General features: G+C 41.7%; 1 protein-coding gene across 6 annotated transcripts in view; it reads left to right on the top strand.

Moving 5' to 3' along the window:
• ELAVL2 (ELAV like RNA binding protein 2) overlaps nt 1-23932 on the top strand; it is a 1537668-nt gene extending 1513736 nt beyond the window's left edge. For 5 of the 6 annotated variants that reach the window (XM_044061279.1, XM_044061277.1, XM_044061275.1 and 2 more), the window contains one exon: nt 21437-23932. In XM_044061279.1, the coding sequence (XP_043917214.1) occupies nt 21437-21764 (328 nt within the window). In that variant the 3' untranslated portion in view covers nt 21765-23932. The remainder of the gene's footprint in view (nt 1-21436) is intronic. The other variant, XM_044061280.1, reaches the window with a different exon arrangement.
• Nucleotides 23933-26726: the final 2794 nt, after the last annotated feature.

The raw sequence follows: 26726 nt of genomic DNA, 5'->3' as shown, positions 1-26726 counted from the left end.
GTCTGCAAACTTGGTCAGCCAGAGTCCCTCAGTGTTGGTAGATGCCAAACAGGAGAGTACCTAGGACTGATCCCTGTGGGACTCCACTCGTGACTGGTTGGCAGACTGACTTGGAGTCCGGTACTTTCGTACTGTGGGTTCTGTCTGTGAGTCAGTTTGCAACCCACCTAGTGATGTAGGGGTTGATGCCTAGATTTATGAGTTCATCAATAATTTCTGAGTGGGGAATGGTATCAAAGGGCTTGGCCAGATCGAAGTAGGGTGTATGAACTGCCTTGCAGCTCTGGTGACTGACTCAAAGAAGTCAACCAGGCTGAGCAGGCATGATCTACCTTTCTCAAAACCAAATTGCTTGGGCTCTAGAGTTTGGAGATTCCCTATATCCTTGTTAATTAGGTCCATGAAGATTCGTTCCATAGCCTTGCATATTAGACTTGTCAGGCTAATGCGCCAATAATTCCCAGGGTGTGTAGTTGCTCCCCCTTTATGGAAATGGATGACTAGCAGTGCGCCATTCGATAGGGACAAAACCTGTGAGGTGAGGCCGTGATTGAACAGGGCCCACAGATGTGGTACTAGTTCACTTTGTAGTTCATATAGAGCACATCCAGGGATATTGTCTCATCCCATGGATGCTGTATTCTTGACCTTAGACAATACAGCCTTATCCTGTGATGCTGGGTGCCTGGCATTCCTCCGGTATTGTGACCAGTCCTTTTGGGGGGGGGGGCAAAGTTGGCACTGAATCTGTTGGCCAGTACGTTGGCAATACCTGTTTGCTCAGTATAGGAGGTACAATTGTGCAGTAGCTCAGAGTAAACCTGGGTATTTCTGTGGAGATTCTTGATATAACTATAGAAGGCTTTGTGATTGTTTTTAGTGTCTGCCACAACACTGCCTTCATAGCTGGCTTTAGAGGATTTGATGAGGGATCTCAAGTTTTTGTTGAGGCTAATAAGGGAGTTTTTCAGTCTTGGGACTTCACCTTTTTCTGCAACTGTTTCTTCCTTCTATTGTAGAGTTTATTAATGGCAGGGGACCACCAGCTTGTCTTCTTTTTTTGGAGGAGAGCATGTTGGTCCTGTTGGTTATGGCTAGTTCCAGTTATGTAAATCTTCATACAGTGCATTGGTGTATGATTTGGCAGTCATGCATCTATTTTCCATTGACATGGGTGCCGTGAAGTTAGCCACCTCTGTTAGGAGACCAAAGTCAGCTTTTGGAGAAGTTTTTCATGTTGTCTACCTTTGCGTGGAGTGTGGGTGAGATGTGGATTTCCATGCTGATTAGTTTGTGGTTGGATCTAACCAGGGAGGAATTGACTTGGTGTAGTGCAATGGTTGCCCATGTTAATAACCAGGTCAGGGATGTTGCTTCCTCTAGTGAGGGTAAGAATGAGCTGGTCCAGGGCATTAGAATTGATGAATTCCAGGAAGCGCTGGGCCAGTGTACTGGTGCAAGAGTAGATGTTCTTCGTGTTTCACTGTTGCAGTCATTACATTTGGGTAATCCTGCTGGCAGGTTGCCCTCGGCCGGCCTGCTTAGGAACATGGAGTGAGAGTCTTGGGACATGGTTGGGGACCTGTAGCAGGCTACGACCTGAATCGCCGTCTTACCCAGTGTTAGTTGTACCTGAAGTATCTCAGATGCGTTATGCTGGGCTCCTAGTCCGGAGGTGTGCATATCCTTTATGAATATGGAGTCACAGCCGCCTTTAGAGCTTCTGTCCATGTTCTGAGGCTGAAAGGTGTGGAATGAGTGGGTTGGCGTGCTTTCTGCTGCCTTAAACCAGGTCTCTGTTACAGCACAAATGTCGATGTTCACCATTTTGAGGAGTGCATTGAGCAAATGCATCTTCAGATTTAGACTTCTAGCGTTGAACACCATGACTCTCAGATTGCATTTGTTTGTAGCTGTTACGGTGGTAATTGGGTCTTTGGAACAGCGCCTAAAAAAGCCACTAGAGGAGTGGCAAGAGCCTTAGCCAGTTTCTCAGCCCAGGGGTGACAGATGCTGGCCATCTCTGGCAAAGCATCAAGATCTATTAATCATGTCATCCCAGGCAGACAGATACTGGATTCCCTTAGAATGACACCAGAAACTTAGCCAGTTGTTGGTCAGTCATTTTCCGCTTGTAATTCGGTATCATTTTGGGTGATTTGTAGGATGCTGCTCGGGGCTAGGATCATACCTGCCTGGGCCACATAATCAGAGAACTCCTCCATGTCTCTCTACATGTAGTCCAGGAAGGTGCGTCTCTGGCCATTCACACCTACATGGACAGTGACAGACTCGTACTTGTGGAATGACCTGAGTGTGTGTGTGGTCTGATTCTGGCACCTGATAGACAGCTGATGTCAGCCTTCTCCTTATTCAACCTAGTGAGTGGGACATCAGTGTGCCTCATTGGGCAAGCTGTTTTGCCTTGGGTTGAGGGGCACACTGTGTAGTTGAGCTGTGTCTTTTGGTTTGTTTTGTGTTGTGGTGGTCAAGTGCATTTCTGCCTTAGAGGTCTCTGCTGTTTGGGTAGATTTCTATTGAGAGCGTCCACAAAGGTTGGTGTGTGGCTTGTTTTTGTGAGCTGTGATGGTGGGTGGTGATCTTCGTGTTTCACTGTTGCAGTCATCACATTAGGGTTATCTGCTTGCAGGTAGTCCTCAGTCGGCCTGATTATCAAAGTCTTGGGTCCTGCGTCGGTTGCTGTCTCATCTTCCATGACGTCAGGTAGTCAGGGGTATAAAGCATGCAGCTGACGCCATTACATCAGTCTTGCTTGCTGTGCAGTACCCAAAGCAGAAGCAGTTCGCAAGTGCCAGTCAGCTGACTCCTGAAATTTTCGTTTTAGAGTTTCAGATCCGAAGTCTTCAACTAAGCTAAGTACCCCGTTGAGGATCCTTTTTCTTGCTCTAAACCAGTCAGTAAAAGTTAACAATTGTATTTCTTGTGGAAAGCAAATACCTCAAAGATTTTCATTCATACTGCATTCCTTGCTTAGGCCCAGACCACGACGTATCTCACTGCCAATTTTGTGCCTTATTCAAACCTCGTACTATTCGTCTGTTCATTTTCGCATCTAAATACTTTGGTACTCTGTTCAGTTATCCAGAAATGGCTTCGGTAAGCCATCCGACTACAGACATTACGAAAAGACGCAAAGATAAAGACCGAGACAGACCTCATAGGTCCAAAGCTGCCAACGACGTTTTTCCTAAGCTAGTCGCCATTTTGCCAGAACTCAGTGAGGTGGTTTTGCAGCCCCGGATACATGCTACTTCAGATTCACAGGCCTTTACCGAGACCCATTGGGAGTCCAGTATGCCGTGAGATTCTTCAACTGTGGAACCTGCAGATGTCTCTACCTTGGATGGGTCCGGAGCTGCTGTGCAGGCACCGGTTTCTGAGGGTGTATTCAGGCTTGCTGACATATTAAACCAATGCCATCTTCTTCAAGGCCTAAAACTCGATCCATGCCCAGAAAACTGACACCCGGACCGCATGGTCAGGCTCCTATGCCTAAAAAACAAATAATGGCGGAAGACCTTAGTCTAATCAGGGGAAGCCACCCTTCTCCCTCTAAGAGACCTAAGACTGATTTTCCTTCTGATCAGGATTCTGAAATTTTTGTTTTCTCTGATGACCAGGCTTTGCCCTTGTCTACCTATGAGGATTCTGATGCAGAGTACTCAATTCCCTCTGCTTCCCCTCCAGAGGATTTCTCTTTGGGTGAAACCTTGCATACTCTTGGAGCATTTCCGCTGGTTAAGCCAGGATTGTTCTGACTCTAAAAAGAGGCTTAGGAAATTCTTACTCCTGCCTCAACACAGGCCTTTAGCTATCCCTCCTGTACTGGACATGGTAGATTATGTATTCTCGGAATCTAGCCTGGCCCCTGACACTTTACCTCCTGCTCCCAGAAAACCTGATAGGCATTATAGGGTACCTGACTCTCTCAAGTTCCTCTTTAAAAATCCTACTGCAGATCCTGAGAGCATTTCACGGGGACCCAAGAGCATTAAGGCTACTACTGGCAAAAACCCTACTCCCTCAGAGATTCCAGGGCGCTGGATAGATGGGGTAAGAAGGTATACACTTCTGCAACTTTGGCCATTAGGGCCTTAAACTGCCAGTTTCATATGTTAAAGTATCAGCAGCATATTATTGGATTGCTTAAACAGAAAATTGTTGATTCCTGACTGTGCTGAAAATAAAGAATTACAGGATTTAATGCATTCTGCTGAACAAGTTGGAAAACATACTTTGCAATGTGGTTTTGATTCATTAGTGGCATCTTGCAGGGCTGCTGTCATTGGGTCTGTACTTAGAAGGCGTGCTTGGCTTAAGGAGCCATCTTTGCCAGATCATGTTAAAAACTAATTACTGGATGGCTCCCTTAAACCAAGACCACCTGTTTGGCAACAAAGCAGAAGTAGTACTTTAAAAGATGGAGGAAAAAGCTAAATCAATGCAGACTGTTAAATATTTCCTGCAAATACAGCCTCCCAGATTTAGTAGGCATTGGCCCTCTAAGAATTGGTCCTATCTTGCCTCTTCCAGGCCTTCAGTCCAAGCCCAGAACCAGCAGAAACACCCAGGCTTCAGTCTCAAGGTACTCAAAGGCCTAAGCAGTGGGGGGCTCCCACTTTTGAAGCAGAGAATAGTAAGACTCCCCCTTTGGTAAACTGTCTCAATGACTTTATTTTAAACCTTCCAAGCCCTGCTCAACTGACTGTTCCTTTAGGGGGAAAGATCGCCCTGCATGCAAAAAATTGGGAACTCATTACCCAGGACAAATGGGTTTTAAATATGGTTTCCTAAGGATACTGATTCCACTTCCACTCCTTACCCAACCCCAAACAGTTGGCCAGACCTACCCCCAAATCAGTGGGCAGAGGTTCAAAAGCAAGTTGTGTCTCTCAAGCATCAGGGCTATTCAGCCTGTCCCAGAAAAAGAATGGGGTCAAGGTTTCTACTTAAGACTTTTCCTGGTACCCAGAAAAGACTATTCCTGGTGTCCTATACTGGACATGGCTATCCTAAACACATTTTTGGTAATCTCAAAATTCAAGATGCTAACTCTTCATCTGCTGCTTCCCATGCTAGGCAAAAATGCCTGGTTGGCAACACTGGATTTAAAGGAACCCTACCTGCATATCCCAATAAGGGAATCTTGCAGAAGATACCTATGCTTCAGAGCAGGCTGCATGCGCTATCAGTTCTCTGCACTGCCCTTGGCTTATCTACTGCGCCCAGCATATTCACAAAGTGCCTAACTCCAGTCATTGCATTTTGCAGGCAAAGAAATATTCAAATATACCCAAACCTGGACGATTGTCTAATTCAGGCAGAAAGCCAGGACATACTATTAAATCATCTGGCATTTGTAAAGAAAGTGCTGACTTCTCTAATTATGCCATAAATAAAAAGAAATCTCATCTTGTACCCTGCCCACATATTGTATTCCTGGGAGCAAGCTTGAATACAACTTCCCAGATGGCCTACCTCACGCCAGAGAAACAAGTTAATTTGACAGCCTACTTCAAACTACTGGCCACAAAGACCCAGCTGTCTGCAAGGAAAATACTGCAAGCCCTGGGGTTCATGGCCTCTTGCATTCTACTAATTCCATATGCAAGACTGCATATGAGAAAACTACAATGGTATCTAAAAAGCCTATGGTGTCAACATTCTCAGGATCTAGAATCAATGATTCCTATCATACCTTGTCTAAAGATAGTTCCTTTGGTGGGCAGAGGCCTGCCACCAAAGCAAGTAACTGCCTTTCACTCTACCCCCTGCCGTCCAAACCCTAACAGATGCATCCGACTAAGCATGGGGGGGCTAACTTGGCAGGGCAGTGCATTCAGGACAAATGGAACCAAAGTCAAATGCACCTGCATATCCATCAAAAAGAAATGTTAGCTGTACAGAATGCTCTGACAGCCTTCAGGGACCACATTCTTCCAGGACAGTTATTGGTAAAGATGGACAACATCACTGTTGTGTTACATAAATAAGCAGGGGGGAATCCACTCATACCATCTCTACAGACTAGCCATGGCTCTGTGGAACACAGCCTTGAGCTACCATATGCACCTACAGGCTCAATTCCTGCCAGGAAAGCTAATTACACTGGCAGACCTAAGCAGAAATCTCATGGACCCACACGAGTGGAAACTGGAACCAAAGATATTCAACGTGCTGAGAAACAAATGGCGGAGCCCAGAGATAGACCTGTTTGCCTCCCCTCAGAACTACCAGTTGGACAAATTCTGCACAAGGACTCCCCACAGACAAGCTTGGAAAGTGAATGCCCTGTCCTGCCTTTCCCTCTCTGCTTCTCATCTCCAAAGTGCTACTAAAGATCAAACAGGACAAACCAAGGACAATACTGATTGCACCAGACTGGCCACGCCACCACTGGTACTCCCTCTTGCGCAGCGTCACTGCTGGCACCATGGCACCTGCCTCAGACCCCTGCCCTGCTGTCCCAGCAGGAGGGCCAGATTCTGCACCCACAGCTTCAAACCCTGAACCTTGCAGCCTGACTAATTACCTGACCTCTCCGTTACCATACCCTCAGTAAGCAAGTGATGGATGTCATTCTGGAGGCAAGGAGGCCTAGTACTAGAAAATCCTATGCTGAAAAATGGAAAATATTCTGTTCTTGGAGCCAAACCCGGGAGATGGGGACAGCAGTGCCCAGTTTACCTCATATTCTTCAATACGTAACTGAGATGCTTCACAAGGCCCTTTCCTTTTCTTCTATCAAAATTCATGCCTCAGCCATTTCAGTACATTACAATACAGAGCCACCCCTCTTCTCTCGCCCACTGCTGAAGCAATTCCTCAGAGGGGCCAAAAGCTTACCTTAACTTTGTATTGGAAAAGCTCACTTTACCTCCCTTTGAGCCAGCTGCAAATGCAGAGTTGAAATTCCTTTCTTGGAAAACAGCCTTCCTTCTAGCCATCACTTCAGCAAGAAGAGGGTCTGAATTACAGGCCCTCATGGCAGTGGAGCCTTTCATCATGCGGACAGAGTGTCCTTCAGGACTAATCCCTTCTTTATGCCCAAGGTGGTATCCAGTGTGGCTTTTAATCAGTCCATTCATTTGCCAACCTTCTTTTCTAATCCACAGAACAAAGGGGAACGAATACTGCACTCCTTGGACGTACACAGGCAACTTAGATGTTACTTGGACAGGACTAAGCTTCTCAGGGAATCTTTACAGCTGCTGGTTGCATTTGCTGTAGGGGCAGAGGGAAGGCCATTTCAAAACAAACCATTTCTAAATGGAGAGGCCATTGCATTAATTTCTGCTGTAAGCACCATGGAAAACCTACCTCACAAGGGGATAAGACCACATTCATCCAGGGCTGCATCTACCCCTACTTTCTCAGAGGTGTCCCTACCGGGGGCATCTTAGAAGCTGCTACCTGGAGTTCTGTACACAACTTCACCAAGCATTACCACTTGCCAAGTTTTTCTAAATCCAGAGCTGGCTTTGCCACTGCAGTCTTGCAGGGCCTTGTAGCTGGTCCTAATGCTATCTAATTACCTCCTCCCATCCTTAGCTGTGGGAATCTACCCAGTGTGATGACTGCAACAGTGAAACACGAAGAACATAGTACAGTTGTGTACGCTTACCATAAATGTAGATGTTAGAGTGCATTCACTGTTGCAGTCATGGTTACCCTCCTCCAGCCCCCTGACTTCTATTGACTATACCTTCTCTTGTTTACTATGCTTTAAGCTATTTGGTATATTTGCTTTTTTGTTGGAGGTGTAACCGTGTATATAATTGCTTCCCGTTATGGGGGCACCAGACATCTGGGGCAAGAAAAACTGATGTAATGGCGTCTGCTGCATGCTTTATACCCCTTACTACCTGACGTCATGGAAGATGAGACCGCAACCGATGCAGGACCCAAGACTTTGATAATCAGGCCGACTGAGGGCTACCTGCAAGCAGGTAAACCTAATGTGATGACTGCAACAGTGAATACACTCTCACATCTACATTTATGGTAAGTGTACACAACTGTACTTTCTGGAGGGCAGTGTTGCATTTGGTGTGGTGCAGGTGTTGACCACCTCCTCTTGACCAGCTATTCCGGTCTTAGCTTGAGCGTGCATGGCTTCCAGTTTGGATATATTAGTGTATCTCTTACAAATCTGAGTGTTGGGAGGTAAACTGAGAGGGTTGTCTGTGTACATGAGGCAGTTGCTATACTGCCTCAGAATGCCCAAGTTCACCATGTTAATAGGAGAAAGCACAGGGAACTGACCTTTAGACATGCCAGGAGGGATAGTCATTAGTACTAAATACTGGAGCGGTTTCATTGTATGTTCCTTTTACAGAAAAAAGTCACTCAAGGTGTCAGTCTGTACAGAGCACTGCCAAACACTTGAAGGGAAACTAATACGTAGACCCTGAAAATTTAAGGATGAAGTATTTAGACAGATATTCTGAAGTTAAAGAAATTGGGCAGTACTTACTAAAAAATAAAGAATTAGCTTGTCAAGAATGATGAAAAGAGGGGAGTTGCATGAATGTCTACTACCTGACTACTACTAATGCTCACCTTAGCACAGCTTCCCTCTGTTGGGATACAATACTCCTTTGCTTCTCTCACCAGAAGCAAAATGTTAGCACTGATCCCAAGAAGAGAAGCAGGCCGTGGCCTGTTCAGTGATCCATAGTCTTGTCCCAGATGATGTACAAACAGGAATCAAACAAAAGCCAAGAAGCAGGATTAATGGCGAAAAAGCGAGACAAGTAGCTTGAAGCAATCCCTTTATTGAATGCAACGATTCCAACAGTTCAGAACAAGCGCTTTCGCTCGGTATACTTTATCAAGTTACTAAAATAACCAAATGATGTTCAGGTTATATACTTTCAATAAAACCATGTGCTTAAATCAAATAATTATCCTATTAACTTCAATTCATCTAATATGCATTTTAGACTCAAATGAAAAACATTTTTTAAAAATTATCTGCTGTGCGTTAACATAGTGGGAAAACCATTAATAATATTCATTAAAAATGTATGTTGGAAATTGTACATATATAATAAAAACAAAATATAACAAAAAATTGAACAAATCGTAAAACATCTTCCAACAATAAGTCTGAAGCAATAAAATCAATGAGGGAATAAATATGTTGTTGTGCTAATTAATCAGTTAAAACCACTGTCGACCCAAATAACCTAACACAGAAATGTGTAAATATATGGGTCCCTATAATACAATATTAAAACTACTTCAGTAATGTAAAAAAGCGTGGTGGTGATAAATACTTCATATAGATGCACCATCTATGTTCATAATTCATACTTGTATGTCATAAAGACTCATATATTCATCAAACCCAACAAGGCAAATAACAAAGGATGAATAGTACAAACCCAGAATTCTTGTGTTCAGCAAAACTGGACTACCATAGTAATAATAAACCCAGTATGAAAAATGTGTAAGCAAGTAAATCGAATGCTTGCATTTAGATGTAAATAACCCCGCATCAAATGGATATGTAAAAAATGGTTTAAAAACACTATAGTCGGGCCATCCTAAGTTTAAGAACACTGCTAATGTTGATGTTTTCATTGAGACCCGGTGGTCTGCCAGCAATCTAGTCTCAGTTGCCACAATAACTCACGATATTCTAGTGTCATTTCCCAGTCACCACCCCGGGCATCTGGGGTTACCTGTTCTAACACCAGAAATTTAATTTGCATGTCAGGGCAGAGTAAGGAATGCTTAAAGAAAGCATTGTTTTCTTTAGCTTTTGAAAGGTCACAAAGGTGTTCGTAGATCCTTTTTCTAAGGGGTCTTTCAGTCTTACCTATGTAAAAGCTTGCACATACTATGCATACCCCAAGGTAGACAACTCCCTTAGATGAACAATTAAAGTGACAACTGGCCTTAAAAAGGTAATTTCTAGATGGAATAAGTAAGGTCGAGTCATTGTAAATAGCAGAACATTGTTTACAGGCCCCACATTTAAATGTGCCCGGTTTGTGGCTGTCAAGTCTAGATTTAACCAAGATTTTCTTCTCAAACAATTGCTTAAGATTGACATCTAACAAAGCTTGGATGTAAATCAACAAAATTACTCAGTTCATCATGTAGTGTGAGTAAGGGCCAATGCTTTCTTATCACATTCTCAATTTCAAAAGAACCCATAGAGTAAGTGTATATAGAATTATTGTGCAATATTGCGTTAGGTTCTAATTCATGTTCAAGAATCTGAGAAGGTCCTTTACCCAATAAAGGTGGATATTTTGTCTCTCTGTTGTCACATCGTCAGCTAAGGCAGTTACTAATGAAGGTAGATAACCTCTGTCTAAAAATAGTTTCTTTAAAGTTTTCATTTCTTCTGTATAGTCTCTAACAGTACTGCACATTCTAGAGGCCCTAATAAACTGACCTTTCATAATTCCCTTCTGAAAGAAGGGGTGACCACTTTCAAAGTGGAGGTAGGAATTGTAAAAACTTGGTTTTCTGTAAAGTTTAGACTGAAAAGAATTACTAGAAGTGTCTTTAAAGTCACATCAAGATAATGTAATTCATTAAAACTAATGTTATGTGTAAAAGAGAAGAAGGAAGTAAGGTTTAAATATTTAAAAAAAACTCATGAAACTGTTCAAGCGAACCATTCCACAGGATGAAGATGATATCCAAATATCTCGTATAGTGGGTGATAAATGTGGCCCATTCAGTAGAAAAAATATACTTCTGTTCCCATCTGTGTAGAACTAAATTAGCGTAAAGTGAGGCACATGAAGCACCCATAGCTACTCCCTTCTTTTGTTTGTAGAACTCACCATTAAAATAAATAAAATTGTTTTCCAATACAATTTCCATGAGTTCCGTTATTAAATTAGTAACTTTATTCCCCAGATGGGCCTCAGAACTCAATACTTCATTAAACCATTCCACTCCAATATTATGAGGGATGCTAGGAAATAGCTCTACTATATCTATTGTGATCATAAGCAAGTTGACTTCATAAAATACAGGCTGAATACTTATTAGAAAATCCCAGGAATCCTTACAAATCTTTGTTAGAGAAAAGAAAATTCTTCGTGATGAAATCGATAAATTTACCAAGTGGTTCAGTGACACTATCAGCACCGGACACAGTAGGTCTAAATTTTAAAGGATGTACCCCTTTGTGGGTTTTCGGAATTCCAGAAATGACAGGAATTCTAGGTTTAACTACATGCAAGTAGTTAAATAATTTCTCATTGATCACACCCTGTAATAGGTGGTCAGTGAGCAGAAAATTAATTTTGGATGTAGTAAGATTGGCCTCATTCCTTGAGACCACTTCATATTGTTCCACATCCCAAAAAGATGGGTATCATAATCTGTGCTAAACATAAGAACCCCTCCACCCTTATCAGGTTTCATAACTCTAATCTTTCTGTTTTTGAGGATGTTAACTAGGAGAGCTTCATTCTCTTTCAAGTTACTATGAAAAGTGTGGGCATTTTGATGGTGTAAAACCCTCAAATCTCTTTTCTAATTCCTCAAAAACCTTGATAGATGGATGCGTGGGGGGTTGAAAGTACTCTTTCGGGTGAGTTCCATTCTAGTTTGTGTCTGCCCTTTAAAATACATGCTTAAATTTAACTGCCTTGTAAAATTTTATACCGAGCGAAAGCGCTTGTTCTGAACTGTTGGAATCACTGTATTCAATAAAGGGATTGCTTCGAGCTACTTGTCGCTTTTTCGCCATTAATCCTGCTTCTTGTCCCAGATGATGCAAGGGTCTGCAGGCGTGTAGCCTTTTTCAGGTAGATGCCTCGAATAGCAACCAGACCAATCAGGTATGTTAAGCACAGACACTCGCTCTCTAACCAAAAATGTCAGGAATCAATGGACTGTGCTCCTCTCACCAGGATCAGAATATAAGCACAGATTCCAAGCTGTCTCCTATAAAGCAGTTATTAAGCTTTCTGGTGATCAGTAGTCTCCCAGAAATAATGTAACTGCACTCCTCCTCTCACCAGGAGAAAACAGAAGCACTAATCCCAAGATGACTACTGAGAAGCAGAATGTGGGCTCTCCAATAACTGGTGGTCTTGCGATAGATGCTTAAAGGTAAGATGAAAAAAATGGTTTATCCTAAACACTGCAGTGTGCACTAGAGGAGTTAGATGTGAAAGTAGGTAACCTAAGTTTTACCCGTCTAAAAATGCTGAGTTTTAGTGAAGAGTAGCTATTTTTAAAAAAGCAAGATAGATTGAAAGCGGGTGGTCACTTTTGTATTCTGGTACTATGGAGTAAGATGTGGATGCTGCCAGATTCAAACCATCAACACCATCACCCATACTAAAGTCCCCAGCCCAGTGACTCGCACCAGTCGCCACATCTCCCCACATTTCCTTAACTGCCATAACAGATTACGTTTTAACCCATACTGCTAAGTAATTCATTTTATAGTGTCCCCATAAAAATGGGTATTGCTGAACCAGTGCTTGTGTGGGTACAGAGTTTATAGCTATAGCCTTTTTTTGTTTTCATTAATTTTACATCCCAAAGCATGAAACTTTTCCAAATGTTCCACAATCTCTCAATTTTGGCAACGCCTTTGCCATTCTTTAAACACTTTATAATTTTGGTTTAGAATCAAAATGGGCCCATGTGAAGCTGGGTCTGATCAGCCTTTACTATCTTAAGGTATTACAGCCACCACAGCTTTTATCCAGGATGTTGGTGCTTCCCCTCCTTTTAAAATACTGTTAAACAAAACCTTCAGTATCTCTTAACTTTCTTCCCTTCTAGCTACCACAGGAATTCCATCTATTCCTGGAGACATGTTTCTGTGAAATATAATTTTTCTAGTCTAGCACAATTATTGCACCTTGGGGAATAAATAAATTCTGAGTTCCCACTTCCATACCAAATGTTTTCATAAATTTCTTCAGAAATCTACCCTCTTGTTAAATTTTCCCTTCCAGGTCCCCCCCGATGCATCTTTACTTGGCAAATCAAGTTTCAGCCCCTTGCTATAAGTAATATTCCCTACTGAAAGATGATTTCTTCCAAAATTTTCTTAAGCGCCATAATGGTTTTAGGTGGAATATAAATACATGGCAGCATAATCCTTCTCCCTTGCCAATAGCCCCTTACTACCACATCTACCTTTACTATCTTTTTTCCTCTTCTATCACTTGGGTCTTCTCTAGCCATTAGTATAAGTACTCCCCTTTTCCTTTGTTACTGATATTCTGCTGAATATCCATCTTGAAATCCTTTTATCAAATTCACATGCTCCCTTTCCAAGTGTCTCCTGTTAACGATGTTTTTTGCATTCTGCATTTCTTAATACAATTCATTGCTCTTAGCTTTTTGTATGTACCTGTCGCCATGCATGTTACAAAATAGTATGTGTAGTGTAGCCATTATAAGTTCCCACCTATTATGACATCTTTTTGTCTGTTAACAGCTTTTGTTACAAGCACCCACTAATGTTTGGCAGGTTGATCCCTTATACAGTTTGTCTCCATTTGAAACTATATCCCATTTTACAAGACTATTTATTTTAATGAAAAACCTGAAATAAAACACGCAATCTTAAAACTGTCCCAAATCGACAGCTGCAACCACACGCATTAACCTAAAATAACTTATGTATACAAAGCTGCATGCTACAGCTTGTGCTCCTACTTAACATTAATTGTTGTCTGTTGTCTTTTCTTTATTCACTTTCTAAATGTGAAAACAACTTGTATGCTTTCAGAAAATTTCTTTTACCGGTAAGAAAATATGCACTGGCTAAAACTAAATTTTGCACTATGCTAGTAAATGCAGTGAAGTGTTAGTTACCATAAACGCCGCTATAGCTTATTCACTTCCAGTAATTTCAAACTGAGCTGCTTTCTCTCCCTAAACAATGTCCAGACCTCCCAATTTATTAACTTCACCTTTAATAGTTTGTTTCCATAGGAACAAAGGAGACCCTCCCTTAGTTGCAAACTTCTCAACTGACAGTGAACATTCTCTAGCTTAAAGAAAACAATACATTACATTGTGGTGTCAATTAAAAAAAAACTGCATTCACAAAACACTTATAAGCCAAGGGCATTAATCTAGACATTAACATGTGCAAAAGTAAAACCAAAACATTTCAGTTCTACGTGTATTACAATCCTTGCATGTTTTTATATACCATCTCCCACCCTAACAGCCCAGGATTGCAACTTGTTGATTTAAACATGCCTTTTTGTAGCCTTTCTTTGTACATTGCAATGCCAAACATTTCTTAAAGCTTAAAAAAATTACATTGGCTTTTGTACATCACATACAAAACCCTAAAAACGTGTTCTGCTACATAGAGAATATTGAGACTGCAATCCAGTGGGTTGTGGTCTCCTTATTCTTTGTAAAGTAAATGTGTGTTTAGGTCTTGTTTGTTTTTTTGTTTTTTTAGTTCTACTGTCTTTTGGTTTTTATCACATACATCAATCACTAAAATGCTTTACTATGTAACATGCAGTTTGTAGCATAAAATGTTTCTTACAAATGCCAAGAACAAAATTGTTTCACATGGTTACTTTTTGCCCTTTTTTGTCTCTTTCCAAACAATGACATGAAGTGGGGCATATATGTCCGCCCCCAGTAAGTTTAACAAAGTCAAAAAATCCAGTCTGTCAGCCTAGCCTCACAAATTTGATTGTTTTATAGTCTTATGTTTGTACACTGTTTGTCATCTTCCTGTCATCTCCATCTCCCAACCCAGAGTCCAATTCATGTCCAAGGTGTACTCCCTGTTCTTCTAGTCGACTCTAGCCTTGCACTTCCAAGCCATGTTTTTTTCTCTCGGTTATTGGAAAAGGTTTCATTGGCAAAGTTTCTCTGAGCCTTACCATCAGAAGAATGCAAAATGGAGTACTCCTCTTTTTGATGGCTCACCCATTATTAGTCGGACTGTAGTATTTCCCCCTTAGCCTCCATCAATCAATGACTTTGATCCTCCAGGGAGAAATATTCTGAAGGCAGCTGTATATAGCACTTAAAAACTCCACCCGCCTCTTGACATTCCCTGATTTGCTGGGATAATTTTTTTAATACTTTGCCCTTCTGCTGCAGTTTTGTCAGGATCAGCTCTTCTGATATGTTTGCATCATTACTAATATAGGTCATGGCTGCTTTCTCATGGCAAGGTTTGGAGCGTACACATGATGTGCCCTTTCAGTTAACACATCTTTACTGTGGAATACCAGTCTGGTTACTTTATACAGTCTGTTCTTCCAGTTTGTCTGGTATAGCAAAATGCAGGATGTTATGTGATCCTATCTCGCCTACATTCTGACTGATGGGTTAAGTCTCTTATTGGCTGAGCTTACTATATCCCAGGATGCACCACTACCAGTCCCCCAGATCTCGGGTCTCGAGCTGGCTGAGCTAAGTAGTGATTAATTTCACTAGTTTTTCTGTCAGGAATTTCTTTTTTCTTAAACAAAAGCTGTTTTAACAGCTATTCTTGTGTTTAGAGTGAGTTTGGTGAAATTTACTTGTTTTGATTGTAGGTGACTTCTGTTTTGTTTAGGATCTCGGATCCTTTATACTGTTGATAGTTTCTCTTTCGTAAGAAGGACAAAGAAGAGAATTTCTTTCTAATTCAGTGTTTGTACTGTGTTTTGGGCTTTAATTCACCGGAATGTCTCAGGTACCTAGGCCTTCAGGCTTTAAAAGTGCACCAAGTGCAACTTTAAAATGTCTATCACAGATGACCACTCTCTCTGTGTTTATTGTTTGGGTGCAAAACATTTGCAGGAGTCCTGCAGCGGTGTCACGCTTTTTCTCGAGGGTCCTCAGAGGAAAAATAAGCTCATATTAAAAGGTCTTATAAAACCCTCCTTTGAAGAAGCTTTAGCATCCTCTCCTTCTCCTGCTAAAAGAAAAGGGCGCCCGGCGACCAGTCTCCCGTCATCCGACCCAAAAGACATGATGCCACCAGTCTCGACTCCTCTGGCTGGCCGATGGCTGGGGCATCGGCTCCACTGGTCTGTCCTCCTCGGGCCGATGGAAACTAGTGTGGGTATTCGCGGCGCCGATAGTCGAGTCGCCTCGGGGCGGTCCCCCCAGCCCTTGGGGCGTTGGAAGTATCCTCTAGGTCATCGAGGATGTCAGATTCGGACATAGACAGGGTGCTCCAAAGACTGTTCCAGTCCCCAGTCTTTCAAAAATTTGTTTCGCTCCGACCAGTTGGTTTCGGAGCAGACGCCCATGCCCATGTCATTGCCATTCCTCCTCCGGTGGAGGTCTTAGGGTCTTACTGTTTGGTACGGACTTCTTGCTGGACCTGGGGTGATGTTTGGGACCTATGCTGCAGGATTCTGGGGTCGCTATGAGGAGTGCCTTGGCCAAGTCTTCGACTGGGTCTTTGGCAGTTCCCTGTCCTTAGGCAGCGGAGCCCCTGGGCCCATTGGGGTTCCCTCCTCCTGAGGGTTCTTGAGTTGTCTTCAGAGGAGCCCCAAGGAAGAGATCGTGCAAGAGGAAGCACATGGACTCCCGAGTCTATTACATCGGACACTGATCTTGATGATGCGGAGGGGTCCCTCGGATGATGTCTCATTTGCAGACATCTTAGAGATCCTCAAACAGCTGGATATCCAAACCCCTCTGCTGATGAGTCAGTGCTTCTCAAGGCCTTTGGGGCTCAGCCCTCCGCCTCCTGGGTGTCTCCGCCCTCCTGGATTTAGTTTGTCGGAGGGCGGGGGAACATCCAGACGTGGAACCAGTCCCTTCTCGTCCTAACAAATTTTTGTCTGCCCCACCCGAGAAGGAGTTCCTGACTAAAGGCGTGGCTGTAGATGCCATGGTGGTGGCATCTGCTACACAACAGGACGTGGCAGAGGCTTTCCATCCTCCTAATAAGGAGTCTAGGAGCATGGACCGCACGGGAAAAGGCCCCCCTGACTTCACTTTACTTTGTTTGGTCCCTGAATTATTTGGCACATTTTACCAGGCTTCAGAGGGATCTGGTCAAGGAGCTGTCAGATTCCCTCTCAGGTAACCTACCTGAGCAGCTAGCCCAGTCGGTTAGCTCTCAGTTGGCTATCCTTGCTTCAATTTCTAACTCGTCCATGAGGCTCATTTCATATGCGTCGAGGGCTGGTAGTGCGCGCAGGCACAGGCGTGGCTCTTGAGACAAGCCTGGGAGGCCTTCAAGTCTTCTTGATGGGTCCTCTTTGTTTGGACCTAAGGTTAAAGACACTCTTACCGCTGTGAGCAAGAAGGAAAAACTTTATCTGGCCTTATCCCAAGGCTAAAGGAGGAGGGAAGATGTGGTTCCAAATCACGTAAGTTTTCCATCAACAGCAGGAAGATTCCCTTCCAGAGGCAGAGGGGAAATTTTTCTGGGAGACGCTGGTCCCAGAGCGTGAGAGGCCCCCGCAATTCTGGAGACCGGCAGTCCTTTCGTGGCTCTTCAGCCTCCCACACTTCATGAGGGATTGAGCCTGGGAGTCAATCACTCAGGACAGATGAGGTTACACCATTCCCTTCACACACTCACCCCACCATCCAAAAAATCCCGGACCCACCACCCAGTCAAGAAATTGCAGTAAAGCTGCTAGGAGTCATCCAACCGGTCCCCACAGACCAGATCGGATCCGAAATTACTCAAGGTTCTTTTTAGTGCCAAAAGACAGGGGACCTGAGACCAATATTGGATCTCAGCAGACTAAACCAATCCAATCCAAATTCGAATGGTCACGTTACAATCCATTCTCCCATTATTGGAGAAGGATGTTTGGATGTGCTCCATAGATCTCAAGGACGCTATTATCACATACCGATACATTCAGCCTGGGAGACAGTCATTTCCAATTTTGTGCTCTGCCCTTTGGTCTCACCACAGCCCCAGGGTGTTCACCAAATGTTTGGCAGTAGTAACTGCTCACCTGAGGAGTCTTGGATTCCAAGTGTTTCCCTATCTGGACGACTGGCTCCTGACTGCCACCACCAGTCATCTACTAATGGACAACCTCAAAGCCACCTTTTCCTGGGTGCTACCCTGGGAATTACATTCAATTGGTCAAAGTCTGTCTTGCTGCCCTCTCAGCATAAGGTTCATAGGAGCAGAGATAGACTCAAAATTGATGCGTTTTCTTCCTACCAAAGGATCCAAACTTTACAAGGCCAAGTTCAAGCCCTGCTTTCAAGATCCAAGGCCCCAGCCAGTTCTTCTAGTTCCTCTGGCAAGATTGCACATGAGGATTCTTCAGTGGCTATTATCGACTCAATGGTCCTTTCAGGATCTTCCCTCAATCACCCCATTATGATTACAGGACATCCAATCTAAATCAGGGAAGTCCTTTTGTTATTCCCCCCAGTGGTCACCCTGACGACAGATGCCTCCCAGACAGGGTGGGGGGCATTGTCTGGGCAGGTTAGTTCAGGGTTCCTGGCTTCCAGACGAAACTTTTCTCCACATCAATGTATTGGAGATGAGGACTGCTCAGGGCATTATTGCCATCCACACAGACAACATGTCGGTGGTCTGGTATCTAAACAAACAAGGAGGGACCAGATCTTACCCCTTTGCAGAGAGGCCATGAGGGTGTGGGAATGGGCTGGAAATCAAATATATTGGCAGACAGATTAAGCAGGACATGGTCCCTGAACGAAACAGTAGCAGCTCAGGTTTTCAGAAGATACCACAAAATACAAAGTGCAAAAGGTTCTTCTCCTTGACTCCACATCAGGGGAATCAGCTATGGATGCTCTAGCACAACCTTGGCCAACAGGGCTACTTTATGCTTTTCCTCCGATTCCACTTCCCAAAGTCATTCAGAAAGCTAGGTATGGTTTACCTGAAGAAACATCACGGTGGGGCGATCTGGACTTTAGATCTAACTCGGATCTGCTAATTCATCAGTCGGGCGACAACACCCAGTCCCTTCACACTTGAAGTTTGACGCTCTCTCTCCACTCCGACTTTTTAGTCAGAAATCACACAAACCCACCACTAAGAAATTGTACCTCAGTAAGTGGAAGAGGTTTGCTATCTGGGCTCAACTCAGGGGCTTAGACCATCACTGCTCCAATCCCAGAGGTTTTGAAATTTTAACATCCCTGTTTAATCAAGGATCTTCTGTCTCTACTATTAAAGTCCAACTAGCGGCTATCTCTAAATTTTCCATGGATGATCTTGATTTGGTGCTTCATGCATTAACATCTTTCCACATGTGAGTTAAAATATCTGTCTTGGAAAACTGCCTTCTTAGTTGCAGTTACCTCTGCAAGAAGAGTTTCAGAGCTTCAAGCCCTATCTATCAAACCACCAGAGTATCACTTAGGCCTAATCCATCTTTTGTCCCAAAGGTCTGTTCTAATCTCTGTCTCCAACAATCTCTAGAGCTACCAGTTTTCTTTCCAAAATTCTCCAATGAAGCAGAATACACTCTCCATAAATTGGATGTTCACTATCTAGACAGGACTCAGCAAATTAAATCAGACCAGTTGTTTGTGTCCTTCTCAGACAAATTAAACCATCACAAAAGCTACTATCTCCAAATGGATTAGAGATTGTATAACTCAGGCTTATTCTCTCTTATAAGCAACTTTTTAACATCTATCAAAGCTCACTTTTCATTCCAAGCTCGCTATTTCTGAGATTTGTGCTGCGGCTACTTGGTCCAATCTGCACACTTTCATTTCCCACTATAAATTGGATGTGGCATCTAAAGGGCGAGCATCATTTGGTTCCATGGTACTCAGGAGTGTTTTCCAGTGAGCCACCCAGGATTCAGGTGCTCTGTCCGATCACATAACATCTTTTAGTTATGTACTCACCATAACTTCAGATGTTTGGGATCCATCTTCCTTCCTCCTGCCTTGGAGATCAGAAGAGATTGAACAGTTTTGAGTTCTACTGTTTTATCTTGTTTCATCTGACGATGTTATATAATCAGTGCGTGCATGTGTGCATGTATGACAAACTAGATCTGGGGACTGGTAGTGGTGCATCCTGGGATATAGTAAGCTCAGCCAATAAGAGACTTAGCCCATCAGTCAGAATGTAGGCGAGATGGATCCCAAACATCTGAAGTTATGGTGAGTACATAACTAAAAGTTTTCTGTGTTCTGCCTCTATACCATATTTTGTTGAAACAACTCTGAGTAGTAGCCAGCCCTTCCTTCATTTTTGACCTCTGATTTTTTGCAGGTTTATCAATTCATCTGAGTAGCTGTTTAAAGCTTCCATTTTTCCAGCCTTTTATTTGAGTTGATAAATTAATTCAGTGTTTCGTTTTAATCAGCTCTGAGTACATTTGATTTTTTGTTCTTGTAAATTACTGGAAGCTATCTCTTGTACCAAAACTGGAGCTTGAACTGCTTTTTGCTGAATAGCTGCAGCATTCTTCCCAGTCAATGTTTTCTCCACCTTTTCTGGTTGGTTTTCATTCAGGCTCTCTAAGTTCCTTCTTTGTTGGCATCCAGGCAGTGAACTTACTGGAAAGTAACTGAATTTTAGTAAAACGCACAGAATTACTGGTCCATATAAATCCTATTCTTTTTTTTCACTCTGGTTGAGCTGAAATTAAGCTGTTGATCAGTGTGCAACCATCTTAGAAAGCCCTTGAATATTTGCTGTTATGGTTAGTTCAACTTGCGCAACTGTACTTGGTAGTCTAAGCTAATTGAGTGTAGAAAAAGTAATATGATTAATAATCCTTCCCTTGTTGGAAGGCTATTGCACTGAACTGGTTCTTTGACCTGACTGCTAAATCTGTTGGGGCTCCCCAGTTGTTTGAAGCTAATTCTGAGATTAAACTTAGCTGTGAGCTGCCCATGCTAATTGGATTGCAGTAGACTAATTTCTCATTCCTGTAACTTAATAATCACCACTTGGTGTGTTCCTCTAAATCTTTTGGCTATGAGAGTGCCAATTATTTTCTCCTGGCTCAGATGATCCAGTGTCTATTGCTCTTAAGTACTGATGGGGGAAGTTGAAATTTATGGTTCAGTAGTTATGGATTTAGTGTAATAAAATGAAAAGATAGTGGAGAATTGGTGCATTTATCCTTCAATCTGTTCAGCTCCTTGCAGTAAGTATACGGATGGAAAAAAAAAAAAAAACAAAGCTTATGAAATGTTCACGTGTTGTGGTTCTTGGTATTAAAGATAATCTGTCTTGGTACATCTTTGAACTTTTTTTCATTAATTGTTTATTGGCAGATTTTTCTAACATGTATTTCAAGTTTAAATTTGTGCATTATTGACAAGTGGAGTGTGATTCAAGTGCGGAAGGTTTGAATTTATTAGATGTCATTAGCTTGTGCTTGTAATAGCAAAATGTTTTCCGAGTGGACTTTATGCTGAGCAGTGACCATGTCCCAGCTTAGTATGCAGCTTGTAAAACTTACGGGGAGTATGGGCATTTTGGTATACTGATCTTGTTTTCTTTCTGTAGGTTTTCCCCAATGACTATTGATGGTATGACCAGTTTAGCAGGAATTAACATACCAGGGCATGCAAGCACAGGATGGTGCATTTTTGTGTACAACCTGGCCCCAGATGCAGATGAGAGTATCCTATGGCAGATGTTTGGACCATTTGGTGCAGTAACAAACGTAAAAGTCATCCGTGATTTCAACACAAACAAATGCAAAGGTTTTGGTTTTGTGACTATGACAAACTATGATGAAGCAGCAATGGCAATAGCCAGCCTAAATGGATATCGACTTGGGGACAGAGTGCTTCAGGTCTCCTTCAAAACAAACAAAACACACAAGGCCTAATGTGCTTACCCTCTATGTTGTCAAAACTATACAACAAAGGCAAAATAAGGGAAAATTTATAAATTCATAAATGTCTTTGTAAGTCAGTCATGGGAGGGTTAAATTACTATTCGACATACTACAGGAAAATGTGAGATTTTTTATTGCTAGTCTCAAACTGAAACTTCTTAAATATTTTATGTTTAAATGGGCAAAGAAACAGGGTTTTTACCTGTCTCATTATGTTGTATTGCCTTCTTTGATGAAGGCAGATCTTTTAATATGTTTCAGCTAAAGGAAGTGACTTTTGTTTTTATATACTTGCCTTGGACCATTGAAGTAAATGTAAGGCTTTTGTGTTGATTTCCATATTTAACTTTCAGTGTTAATTTGCAGTATTATGCATTGCATTTTCCATTTTTGTTCATAACATTTTGAATTATTTTACTTTATTGAACTGTATTGGGATTTATAATCATAATTTGAGTTTGGGCTGGGTGGGCTGCATTACAAGAATTTTCTTTCATAAAGCAGTACCTTACCAAAGAGATGAGCCTCTTTGATGTGAGTTTGACAAAGTATCTATTTTTATAAAAAAAAAAATTTGGAGAAACTTTTTACTGGATCTGGAACAAATATTTTGACTAGGATACTTATTAAGAAATACCTTCGTATGACACCTAGTGAGCTTTTAACTTACCAGGAGATTTGCAGTGGTTGGAGTTTTGACAGTCTTATGATGTACAGATAAAATTATATGATGTTTGTAATAAGCTTTAGAATCAGTGGGCACTGTTGGTATCTTTTGTGCAATCATTAGTGGAATGTCTCATCATCCTGGTTATGTATTATGTGGTAAGCAGCTCACATTAAGTTGCGTTTTTGAAGAAAATTTAAAGGTTAATATTTGCAGAGCAGGTAAGCAGTTTGCAGGAAATAGGGGAAAATCTGTTCTTCCTTGAATTCCCTTCTGAATAGAGCTCATGGTGTTTAGAGATGTACTTGCAAGACACGCTTGCAATATATATATATTTTTTTCTTTGTCTTGACAGAATTTTTCTTTGCATGATGAGTCAGACCAGACAGTTAATTTTGGACTCTTTGAAATGTAGGTTATGTTCAGAACAAACACCTGAGCTTTTTGTGATGTAAATATGTCCTTGTGTTAAGTTTTGTTTAACTACCAAGTGGTCAAGTTTTGAATGAGCTGTTTTTTTGTTGAATTTTTTTTTTCTTTCTCTGGTTGTCCAAGAGACTTGGAATTAGTGCATCAGATTTGTTCATTTTGTCTGTAGATTTGTCCAGCTTTCACTGTTTATAGTGATGCAATGTTTTTGTTTTCGGTATATAAATATATATAATATAATATATATGTTGTGATATAAATAAATATAAACCACAGTTTTGGGACAAATTTTTCATACAGAAACTTAATTCCTGTATGGTAAATACAATTTTTGTGTACAACACTTCAACCACAGTTGAGGGAAATGTCTTTTACTATTGTATCAAGAGAATTCGTATTTTCTGATCAGCATTTAATGTATCTTATTCTTATACATGAAACATGCCAGGTTGTGGGAGTTAACTCCTTCACCGGGTTGCACTGATATAGCTGTATTTAAAGTCTTGCTTTGTATAAACTTAAAAATGCTCAGTATGCTTCCCTTTAGAACAAGCAGAAGTGCTATGCATAACATAGTTGTATATTTAACTTTGCAGTTGCTTTTTTGAAGATCTAATTACAAAAAATTCAATAGTACGGTGAATAACAGTATACTGTGAAGTGCGTGCAAAAGTGAATGAGCAGATTTCTTGCTCAACTTATCAATGCTGTTCAGATTCATTCGGTTTCCTAGGCATTTTGTCACCTAAATAGTTAAAGCCTGCTATGGTGTGTCAATGACTTAAGTTCCATTGCATTTATATGTGAAGGACTCAGGACATGTCAGTATTGTAATTTAAATATTGAACAGTAAATGAAAGCATTGATGAGAAGGCAGGTAAATTAGCATTCACTTCAGTGTTCATCAGAACACTTATAAGACTGGTATTTGAATTTGTACAATATAACTCACATCTGGTGGGATAAGTCTTACGTTTAATATTAAAAGTTGTACGTTTTCTTTTGTGTTTGGAATCTGTATTTTTTCATGTTCAGTACATCAATAAACAACGTTGAAGGGAAACTGCATAAGATGTTTGTTTGCTCCCCAGTTTTAATTGCATTGCTTTAACTTTGTTCTTTCAGTGTTGCAAGTCGGAAGAAATCAGAAGCACTGCATCTTTCAATACCATTTCATCCTGTCTTCTGTACCCCTCCCCTATGCGCATACTTGTCCTTAATTTGCACTCATAATTGCACATCACAACCCTTACACACACACCTCATATGTTTGTCTATTCGGTGTGTATATCTTAACTGGTCTCCATGTTTTCAGGATTATCCCAGTTTATGTATATTTAGACACTTGCTAAGGCCTTGAGAATTTTACTTTCCAAGTGTGATTTTTATTTTAATTTGACAGGTGAATGTCACGTGGCACTACTACATTCTGCTTGCAATAAGCAGCAGCAATATTTAACTTTAGAAAACTCCATTGTGCCCTCCTTTCTTGCTGTTACATCACTCTTGAAATCCTACTGAAATATAGAACTCTATAACTGACAAATTGCCACTTGGACTGTATTTTCAAGTGTAATGTAATAGCCCATGTTTTTTTTGAGTAGCGCCATTCTAAGCAATATCCATGTCGTGCCACAGCCAACAAAGTAGAGTGACAGTCTTTATCACTATCCCAGTGAGTGTTATGGAAGCTGCAGAAGGCCATAATGCAAGTTCAGAAGTTGGTGTCTATGCCTTGCTCTTTGGTGCAGAGAGATGGAGCCCTTTCTGCCACCCGGGTGACTGAGTTCAACTATTAGCTGTAGCACTGGCAGAAGTGGGGAGTGAGAGGAATGAACTGAACTGGCCTGGCAGGCTTGCTTCTCACAGGTGAGGAGACTGCAGGCCCTTGGGATACACACAGGGAAGTGAGATTTCTCTGGGCACTGGGGGACCACTTGTGCTTTGAGGGGAAAGAGCAGGGCTGCTTTTGGCAACATACCGTACAGAATTGTGGGGATGTCATCATGATCAGTCATTTGAAAGACCACTTACCGTTCAGTAAGCGGAGTATCTGTGGAGAACATCGAGGCATAAAGTAACAACATTTGAATCCTCTACGATTGTCCCTTTGTTCCTCCTGATTGTCATTTGCCTTGGTTATGGAAAGCAAATGGGCTGATTGGTCATGGGGAGTTGATATTGTCATAGGAGCAAAGTGTGAAAATGTTACCATAGTGTGTAGGGAATATTAAAACCAAGAAAGATGTTTGACATAATGTTTGAATATGGGAGAAGTGGAGACTGTGGAAGGGCAAAAAAGTACATTAAGTAAACTTTTATAACAAATGTCTGAATAGATCCTACTGCCGTAGCCTTGGCTATATGAATTATATCCTTCCGAGCTTCTACCTTAAGGGCATCTTCCATGCTCTCAGATCTTTTGACAGCTTGAGCAGGACTGGAGAAGATCAGAGGTTGAGCTTTAATGCCAAATGAAACTGGGAGGCTAGAGCCCTGAAAGCTGTCAATGCTAAGTAAATGGAAATCTGTTCTCATCTTGGTAATAAAAATCTTATACAAAAAGGGTGCTGGAGGGGAGAGCCAGCAGTGATCTATTCCAGCATCTACTTGCACACCTGTAACATGTTCATTAGGTCACTGCCATGGTTGTATGGGTAGAATACCAAAAGCTTGGAAGGAGGCAGAAGCCTGAGGCTCTGCAAGCCCCTAGAGAATGGTTCTAGCAAAGCCCGTTCTAGACACAAAAGAAGTATAGCTTAGTAGAAGTAAGTTGTTGCTTCTTGAATACTTAGTCCACCCTTTTTCAAAAAGCCATTGAAGCCAAGGCCGTAGTAAAATATTCCTTAACCTAGTCTATAATTGACTTATGGTGGGAGTAATAGAAGAAAAACAGCATGGGACAACCATTTGGAAGATGTCTGCTTTGGCAAAGGCTCTTACTTTCATAAATTGATCAAATTTTCTGAAGGTTTTAGTTCTGTCAATAGTTTTTCTGTGGACATAGAATATGGAGAATAATCTCACCCTCATTTTTTTGTTCAGGAAAGAAGACAAGGGAGCTGGATAGTTTGGTTCAAAGCAAACCTGAATATCATTTTAGGCATAAAAGGAGTATTATTTCTCAATAAACCTGTCTTTGTGGAAAATTAAAAGTTTGACCCACCATGAGAGCTTACAACTCTGACACTCTTCTTGCAGAAGTCTGAGCAATCAGCTAAACTGTTTTCATGTTAAGAACCTCAAATCAGCCTGATGAACTGATTCATATGGTGCAGTGGTTTTTTTTCCGAAACAAAATTAAGATCCCAAGGAAGATCCATCTGTTTTTTAGGGAGAAAAGGTATGCAGAACCCCTTTTCAAAAACATTTTGACATAGGAATGCATTGAAAGAGGAGCCATGGCAGACGTGCTGAAATGGTCGACAAATGAATCTTGAAAGAGGGATAAGAAAAGCCAGAGGATAACTCCAATATTGCAGATCCAGAGAAATATTATCCTTCAGAGGTTCTTGGTTCTTATTTTGACACCAGCTAGAAAATATTTTCTATTTGCTAATACGATTTCCTAGCAGCTGGTTTCTTTACTGTCTTAAATACCTGCTACATGTCCTCGAAAGTGGATGCTTAAAAGGTGCTAAAATATTGTCAATCCAGGCAGTTAGCAGAAGGTGTTTCAGGTTGAGATGTATTAAACAACCTGTGTCGAGGAGTTCTAGACAGTGAGGAAGCGTGTAACTGGCTTTGGCCATTTCCAAACGAAAGGAGAACCACTGCTACCATGGACAGAAAGGAAAGTCACAACAATGATTTTTGGAGATTCTTGAATCTCCAAATTGGCAGTGAATATCAATGGA

Source organism: Protopterus annectens, chromosome 2.part0 (assembly GCF_019279795.1).
Source record: "Protopterus annectens isolate FY-2018-M chromosome 2.part0, PAN1.0, whole genome shotgun sequence".
NCBI lineage: Eukaryota > Metazoa > Chordata > Ceratodontiformes > Protopteridae > Protopterus > Protopterus annectens.
Note: the sequence above shows the minus strand (reverse complement) of the source record. Positions and strands in the feature narration are given on the sequence as shown.